At 38.4% G+C, this 9,257-nt stretch overlaps 1 protein-coding gene across 1 annotated transcript; it reads right to left on the reverse strand.

The window, feature by feature from the left end:
- Nucleotides 1-4,994: 4,994 nt before the first annotated feature.
- Nucleotides 4,995-8,161, reverse strand: LOC104162751 (protein FAM217B-like). The gene is made up of 4 exons (XM_009701560.1): nucleotides 8,067-8,161; nucleotides 6,747-6,870; nucleotides 6,583-6,668; nucleotides 4,995-6,186 (listed from the first exon to the last, which is right to left on the reverse strand). Exons 1-4 carry the CDS (start codon nucleotides 8,159-8,161, stop codon nucleotides 4,995-4,997), a joined length of 1,497 nt encoding a protein of 498 aa, XP_009699862.1.
- Between the last annotated feature and the right edge of the window lie 1,096 nt (nucleotides 8,162-9,257).

The raw sequence follows: 9,257 nt of genomic DNA on the forward strand, positions 1-9,257 counted from the left end.
TCCACATATACTAGCAACATGAGAATGTGGCTCTCTGCAAGCATCTACTCACGTCTTTGCTGTTCTTTGGATCCTGTTCTAAGTGTCCTGGAGATTACAACAGAGAACATGAAACTCATTTATTAGTACATTTAAAAAAAAAAAAAAGTATGAATACAATGAAGTAAGTTTTTCCTGTTATTTTCACCTATTATGATGCCTTAAACACAGCTATTACAAAAGTGACTGCCATGTGGAATAGAAATAATCATACAGCTTTAACTACCTAGCTTGGCCATCAGCAGCAATACAGCTGAGAGATGCTGAGCTACAAGCTCGATCCTACACTGCCGTAAAGAGATTTTCTAAAATAAAAATTCAGAGGTGCCATCTTGTGGATGATGAAAATAATACAACTAAGTAACAAATAGGCAGTATCTCACTTTTAATATAGTAAATATACAGTAACTTTGAATTACAAGATCACTTCCCAATGAAATTACTAGCAAAAATATCCACAAAAAGTTCAAATAAATAAGAACACATGATTACCAACATCAAAAGCAGGCCTGCAAATTCTCAGTCAATCGAGTTCCTGTCTTTCCAGATTGAGTGAACTGTTCAATTCTTTTTCCAAAGAAAACCCACTAATGCCAATGGGAGCAACACAGGCTTTAAAATAAGGCAAAAAATAGTACGTTATAGGCAATTTCATACCATAGAAATTTCAACTATAATATCAGCTCAAAAAAAGGTATCACATACTGACTGAAAAAACTCTGTCAAAATACTGTCAAACTTCTAACAAGATCCTTTAAATAACAAATACAATACAAGCTCAAACAACAATAAATGAAACACAGAAAGGACAGAAGCAATAATGGGATTACAACATAATTAAGCAGCCTGGAGTCAACCAGCCAGTTAATCCAACGCAACAAGCAGGACCATCCTGTGCAGCAGCACCCATCCCCTCTGCCACCCCACCGGGCACGGCTCAGCAGCAAAAATCGGAGGGGCACTGGCAGCAGGCAGGTGGCAGGGCTGGGAGCGACCGTCACAGCATGTGGGGAGAGGGGCATCGGTGGGAGAGGAGAGCTCCCTACTTCTGGAAAGCCATTTCCTCTAAACTCAACTTTCTCACAAAGAATACTGCTGAGCCTTTTTGTCTCTGTGAGCAGCACCGTCACCCCACGACCCTGACATCGTACCAGCAAACATAAGCTCTCATTTGGAAATACAACCCACTTTATCAGCCTTAACAAATGGCCACCCCATGATTTACGATACTAAACCAGGAGTAGGGATTGATTTGAGTCTTCCTTGCAAGGCTCTTCCACTTGAGGAAGATGCAAAGCCCCTCTTCCCAGAACAGTATGCGTTGCTCACACAATGGTGACCCCTCTTTGGAGCATAAATTCTGAGTAACTGCAGCAGCTTGCCACTTGTACTGCTAACAGAATGAGGACCTGGAGGCATCGTGCAGAAACTTCAGAACTGCTGTAGAGAACTGACAGCTACCACAAGGTGCGAGGGCGCGCAGGAGGTAAAACCTTAACTGACCACAGTATTTCACTGCACAGATGCAAGTAATGGAGGAAAAAGAAACATGTCAAGAGAAAAACAGTATCGTTTTACAATTCTTCATGTTATGCATTAAAAATAGAGTTTAGCATTACCAAGGAAAACGGTTTATACATATTGGAGTAAAATGCTGTTTCTTCACACCTTTGTAACAGTGTAATTTCATTGAAAACAACAGAGTTGTTCAAAGTTTATACTAGTATAACTGACGTAGAATCTGGCTATTAATTTAAAATGCAACCTGAGTGTATTTGTCCTGTAGAAACAAACGTTCAAATGTTACTGCAGAACATTAAACCTTTAAATTACCTAGAAAAAAAATAAACCACTCTGTTTAAATATCTCACATCACAGTAAACTTTTTCTTCAGAAATGCTAGGCTTAGACACGCATATGATCATATTGCCAAACATAATGGAAAAAATATAAATAGTCACACAAACACTGTGCTGTGGAAGTATTTTAATTCCAAACCGAATGGATTTGATGGAATAAACTTTTCTGCTATATTCAGAAGTGCTTCTAAAGACAATATCCACCAATATAAAATGAAGGAAACATAAGCCATAGCCCTCTTCGTAAAAGGAGCTCTTTTTTCTACAGGCCCAGAATATAGTCAAGTTAAAATGGAAGCAAAAGTGCTGCAGGATAAAATCCAACCCTTGCAGGTCTGCTCACGCTAAGAGTTGTTTGATGAGGCAAACACAGAATTTCTATTTCTGTACGTGAACAAAGAAGACTGTGTAAGAAGTATCAAATCAATGAACAAAAATCAGACTTGTGTGATTATCATGTGAGACAAACTTACTTGGCCAGATCACAGCCAGAGCTTAACGATGAACAAGTACTCTGAATTGAATTGAAGTGGCATCACCATCTCCACCTGCTTAACTTTTTAGTCTCCAACAACAGATTGATGTCCATCAGATCACAAGCACTACATTAAAACAAAACTTTCCTAGATCTGTGAGAAAAACCTTTTCTCAGTGCTAATCACCTTTGCTCTGGTCAAAGCTGACTGAAACACTATTTATTCTTTAAGAAGTGATCATGCAAAATGTGCCTGTATCTGCATGCCTTCCTTATAACCTAGGAAAGCATCAATATAGAGTAGCATTTCAGAGGAAAATTTAGCATACACTAATATTCCGTGCTATAATAACATGCTAAATTAATTATTGCATCTAACAGAATTTGTTTTTAAAAACTGCTATTCTGATTATTGACTTGATCCTGCTCGCCTTGCTTTTGGTGCTTATAATATGACACTACAACAGTGTACTACAACCATGCACTAAAGTAGTGCTTATTGACAAGAGCAGTCCTACAGACTTCCACTACTGTTAACATGAATCAGGAAAACTTGACTAATGAAGGCTTGCAGGCTTTGGCCCAGGCTTGAAATTCTAGCACTGGATGCAAGAACCTTTCACTTAAAAAAAGGTGAAATACATGACGAGTCTGGAACAAAACAAAAGGATGAAACAGCAACAATAGAATGTGCTGGTCCTCTGCAGTTGCTGGTGTTGAATGCCATCCTCTAAGTCTCACTACACCTCTGACACAGCCAATTTATTTGATCTTTGAGCATGTCAGATTAAGTTTCACTTTAATTGCATAGAGCTGAATGTACATGCGACTACAATTCATTTTAACTGTAACTTCACAAATACTGAATATGGAAATATAATACTGTCTATTACATCTGTTTCCTTCATCAATTTAAAATTTCACATTTGGTCTACAGTAGACTAGGAAAAAAACCACTAAAAATATTTCTTAAGACTATTCCTGAGCAATGTTTTTATGTACTGTAAAATACTCTAGTTATTACTACATTTATTAATATTCTCACATTTTAAACTACATATAAATCCATGCTTTGAAATTTTACAAAGCTGAAGATCTGGGAGGCACAATGAAAGAACAGAAACAGCTCAGCATCTTAAAACCAAGATGAGATCAACATGAGGAGTGGAATTTAACTATATACATAATGTACTCTTTAGTATGTGCTACTTTTCAACTTCCTATCACAATGTGAAGGATCCGCTTGTAAAATCTGGTCCATCAGACCTCAGCTCACTTCTCATACACGGTTCGCTGTGACTGCTAGCTGAGGATGAAGTTAATGCTGCTCAGTACATCAGTTTAAAATGTAAGTACAAAACATCTTGTAGAATTTCTTTAACAACATCGTGTCCCCAGCTGCTGTGATTGTTTTGAAATTGTAACAGATGAACTGACACTTGAATACTCACTGAACTATCCTTCATATTATCTTGTCTCTCAGAGGCACAAAAGCAAACAGAGGGTCTGAGGACAGGACCCAGTCCTGGTTGTATAATTTCCTTCTGCAGGGTGTCTCCCCATGTCACTTCACTAAACCTTGAAATAAGAAGCCAAGCTAACTGAAGTAGACTGGACCATGGGATAAATAATAGTCATCTCGGGTGACTGAAAATAGGTATCTTTTATATCAAAATATATCTTTACTTGAACTTACAATAGCCTTTAAATTCACCCTCTAAGAGTCTATTTTTTGAGAGGCTACCAGTTCTGCAAATTAGGCCACAGAGTCTCTAGTAATACCCTCATTTTGCATTCATCATATATATCCATGTGCAACTTGAAATTTGGTCATTTCCTCTAAATGACAAAAAGCATCAAGGCTTACAAAATGAACTTCAAGGAAAGCTTGTAGTTCACTGTAGTAAACACAGTGAAGACTTCTGGGTATAAAAATACACATTCCATTTTCTTAATCTGTCACTATTGAAGCTGTCTGCTCCCTAATAATTTTTTGTCTTAAAAATAATCCTTTCTGCACTAAAATATTTCAAAACATTATCTCCACTCTTCTTATTACTAAAAAAAAAATCTAATTCATTAAAAAAATCCAATTCATCATCTTCTGTGAAGAATTAGTTTGACTTTGCATAGATAAGTATGCTCCATTATTTTATAAAAACAGTTGAGCCCTTTTCCATCAGAAAACACAATCATCAAACCTGTCTCACAAAATAGCACATCCGTTCAAGAAAAAGCATGGATCCTATTCTCTCAAATATACAAGATAAGTGTAAGAAACACCACAGACTTCAAGGGACTTCAACTAGTGCAACTAGGAGGACATGTTATAATTATATATTTCTCTAAACTTTCATACTTTGCTATTGTTATCTTCATTGAGCAATTGTAAATATTTTGGAGGAAAGACCAATGGAAGACACTTGCCTTCAGGGAAAAGATTCCCTGCTGGCCTTGCTGGCTTAACATCAAATGTATCGAAATGAACAGTGCTGACTTAGAACCATGCATCAAGAACACATTTTCTCAGGATCTTCCTATGAAGAAAACATGACCCTTCTGCATTGGCCAAATGCTTTCGAGCAGTCAAGAAGCATCAACATTTACTAATGAATTATTCTTCATTTGAATATGCGTGATGTTTGCTTCGAGCCATTTGTTTTTATTTTCCTGTCCCCTGTTGGTTTTTTAGAAGGAACGTAATTGTTGGCATTGCCATTTTTCTTTGGATTTGTACACGTGTATGTTTTTAAGCCTTTGATGGGAGCAGCTGAACCATGAAATACTGAGGTTTGCTTAGGGGGTCTGATATTACCAACACTCTGAATTTTAGTACCATTCTCAGAGGACTGCATATTCAGCAGCTGTTGTTTTGCAGTTGGTTTTTTTTTCAGTTCACTCCTTACTTCACCAGATTGTCTCTGAGAAGACACTGCACATCCCATTCTCTCAGAAAGTTTCAAGTGACCTGGATGAGAATATAACTGGCGACTTTCTTCACAGTATGAATCTCCCCTGTGGCCTGAATAGCTTCTGGGCAGCTTTGTAACACTTTCTTGGGGAACCACTGGCTTGTTAGGCAAAGGGCTGAGCAATGCTTTGCCTTTGCCAGGGCTTTTTAGGGTACGGATGGAGCTGGGAGCAGTTTGTGGCCTGGCTTTGGCTGCCTTTCCCTTCTCGTTCTGCACAGTCTGCATTTGCAGCCATTCCAGCTGCAAAAGGCGATCAATGTATTTCTCAAGAAATCCTGTTGGCTTTGGTCGCAATTCAGTTTTACCCTCTACATTAACAAAGATGGCCAGTTGCTTCAAGTCCCATGAGTTGAAAGGGGGTGGGAGGAAGTCTGGGTAGTAATATTCTGATTCTTTAAAACCTGTATCAGGGACATGTTCCAAACAAACGGGATCAATCTCTTCAGCTCTGAGAATGAGTTCTGGTGGTGTGCAGGGAGACGGGGGAATTGGAATCCTTTCTGAATCGGAGAGATCACTGGCACTATCATCTTCAGCATCTTCTTTAATAATTTGTACTGATTCAAAATCAAGAAACATTTCATCTACAGATGCTTCCTGCCATTTAGAAGAGCATGGACTGGCTTCAGCAATACGTTCTTTGTGATTCTTTTCCAACTGTTCTTTTTTACTGCAATAAAAATGTTGCATTGGGACATCTTTAACCCTACAGAAGCTACCTTGTGTGCTGCCCTTTGTGCTGGAAGGGATTCTGTGCAGAAAAGCTTCATTTTGCCTTCTTTCTGGGAGACTCCTCTTTGGTCCTTGTACTCTGTGCAGTGACGTGCAAACATCCATGATCCTAAAGAAAAAGAAACATCATTTCTTGTCAGAATGATTAATGTCTTTGGAATATCAGTTTACAAAGGTCTTGCTACCTCCTTCAGGGGCATGGATCTACATGAAGCAAGCTAAAATTGGCATGGAAACTTGGTAATGAGGTTAAATTAATATTTGCTGGCAGAGATAACACTACCTACTACTGATTTTTTGGTTTATTTTATTCTGATTTTGCCTGAGAACTCACTAAGGCAAGATAGTAAGTTTCCATATTGATAACTTAAATTTGTCGTCCTCATAAATGCTGAATTCTGGGGCTAGTGAAGTCAAAGACAAAACACATCATTTCATCACAAGCATTTTAAAAACCAGTTTGAAATGACTACAAATTAAACGGACAATCTTAACATAAAACTACCTTTTTGACTGAGTATTGTCATCCAGCTGGTTTCTTCCCTTCTTAAAAATACTTGGTTGGTTACCATCTTCAGTCTCATGGGAAATCTGAAAAGATGAGACAGTATGTGACGTTATTAAGAAGCTGACATAAACTAAGTACCCTTTTTCTGTAAACAAACAAACAAACAAAAAGGAAGTATTTATCTTTTCAATGGCACTTGATACATTTTTGCCTAATCGTCCAGAAGATTTCACATGAGAAATTGGTTTATTTAGTCCTTTGGTGCTTGGATGGCTTTTTCCATTACTGTAACTAGCAAGAATTAAACAGAATATCACATATAAATAGCTACATATACAATCATCAGAATAGAAATACAATAAAAGTTTAGAGTGCAATTCAGTTTAAAAAAGAGGGAGAGTTGATTGCAAGTATTCTTAAAGTTCATCAGAACCATGCCATGGTGGCTTTTCATTTTTTATACTACTAAAGCACTACTATATTTTTAATGCTACTAATGTAAAAGTGAATAATTCAATCAGATGATACAATAATAGAACTTAGTCCTTAAACAGAATCCTCTATCAGAGGACTCTGAAGTTACTTTGGGGACAATAAATAGTAAATATTAGAGACTACATATTTAATTACTAATGTCTATAGTACCCGGTACATGGTCCTACTGCAGTTTAACAAAATTAATTATAAAGTACAGTATGAAGGCCACTGAAAGCCAAATCTTGCTTGCCTTTCTCATTTGCATACTCTCAACAAAATTTAAAGGATTATTCCTATGAAGTTAAGGAGTGGAAGTGAGCAGGGAGCATACAGTCTATTCTGATATTAATACAAACTATTTCACAACAAGGGCACAAACAAAATTCACCATTTCATGCTATAATGGGGTTGTGGAAATACCAGTAGGAGAAAAACTCATATGCAAGCAAAAGGAATGGCATTACTGATAGGGACAGCTTAAAACTAAAATACTATTTCCTCAATGAAATCACATACATTTCTGTGTAAGCACACAGAATCCTTAAATCAGTGTATTCTGTAAGAATCAGAAAACAGTGTTTGTTCTACAAACAAGAAATATTACTAATTTTAAAAAGGGAAGCTTCAAAATGTCATTTTAGAACAGGAATAAGCAAACTCTGCCCTCACAGCCTAATCCAGTTTGACTGCAGTTCAGTTAATTCCTCAGGCTGTACATCTTGTTCACAGTTTTTATGTCAGTATACTCAGATTTTGTTTTAAAAAAACATAATTTCACCAATTCAAGAGCTTATAAAAGAATGAAAATAAGTCTTGTGCCTCCAGCATTGATGCAGTCACCTCTGTCACTTTGTGACCCGCATGATCATACTGCACAATACTGCACCGTTGCTGTGGATCAGAGGAGAAGGCAACAATCTGAACACTGCAGCCATGCACTTATTAACTGATCTGCAGTATTTAGAGATTTCCGTAACTAGAAAGAGAGAAAATAATTTGCTTACTTTACCATTCCTTTGTGGTTTTCATTGATTTGGCTTTCCTTTTTCTGTGTCTCTCTGTGCAGTAATAAGGGATATTCTTGAATGCCTGGTCCCATTATTACTCTTTGTAAAGGGTATCTGCACCTTTATTTTTATATAATCTTCAAATGACTCCAGTCTTTTGGGTTTGTAAGACACAGCGCGTCAAATGCAAACATCCCCACGTCCTAGAGATGCAGTAAACAAACATCATGCAATTCCTCCCAACGCGATTGATTTTTAAAGCAGTAAGAGAAACATAATCAGCTACCAAACGGCACTGGAAAACACTGTCCCCAACCCCAGCACTCACTTCATGGCAACCAGCATCATTCGCCTTACTCTTGTCGGTCCATGCCGAGCTGTCACCGTCCTGGGTACCGAGATGGGACCAGGCAGGGAGGGCAGCCGTGCTCCCCCTCCCAGGGGCACAGGTCGGCCACCAAAGCTGCAGAGCACAGTGGGGCAAAGCCAGCCAGGGGCCAGGGGCACAGGCTTTGCTGTGGGACTGTGCCCTGCTGCTGCAGCCCCCGGGCACAGCCCCTCAGCCAGCCCCAGTACCGCATCGGTACTGGGGGAGGCTGGGCCAGCCGTCCCACAAACCACCGAGCTCTTGCCATGAGGTTCACAAGTCTGTCCCTGAAAGATTTTTGGTAAAATACAGGAAAATAGCTGAAGGTACAGCAGCATTAGAAGAGCTGCTTTTCATTGTGTAATGTGCTCATCATCATTTTGTTCCTCCTGTGCAGCATTACATGTATTGACTGGAACCAAGTATCACAGTCAAATGGTGGTGGGTGTTTCTGCTCTTAATTTAACAAGAACAGATGATCAACCACCTGCGTTCTGTGCATGCTGAGTTGTCCTTTTTGTGTCAGAAAATGCGCTCTTCCTATATTTATCTATGTAAATTTTGTACCAGATAATTTTTTTTTCTTTTTCCAAAATAAATCTCTCAGTGCTTATAAATGCCTACTAAAAATACTCAGAGAAGAATTTGTAGCATTCTTTTATTTTCCAGAAACTGCATTCCATACCAGGGGTGCACAGATACCGCTTGCAAAAGGCAAGAGATGACTAGCGCCAAAACACCCCTGCTTACCCACCGCCGGGTTTGTTGCAGTGCTATTTACATATTTATACTCCTATCTCTATCTAGTTAGGTTTGATCCT

Source organism: Cariama cristata, unplaced genomic scaffold, assembly GCF_000690535.1.
Source record: "Cariama cristata isolate BGI_N322 unplaced genomic scaffold, ASM69053v1 scaffold4256, whole genome shotgun sequence".
NCBI lineage: Eukaryota > Metazoa > Chordata > Aves > Cariamiformes > Cariamidae > Cariama > Cariama cristata.

Coding starts and splice junctions, on each gene's coding strand:
- LOC104162751 (XM_009701560.1), bottom strand. CDS start 8,161: ATGGGACCAGGCATTCAAGAATATCCCTTATTACTGCACAGAGAGACA. Junction 6,871..8,066: donor AACCACAAAGGAATGGTAAA/GTAAGCAAATTA, acceptor TGCTAGTTACAG/TAATGGAAAAAGCCATCCAA. Junction 6,187..6,582: donor GACAATACTCAGTCAAAAAG/GTAGTTTTATGT, acceptor CTTTTTCTTTAG/GATCATGGATGTTTGCACGT.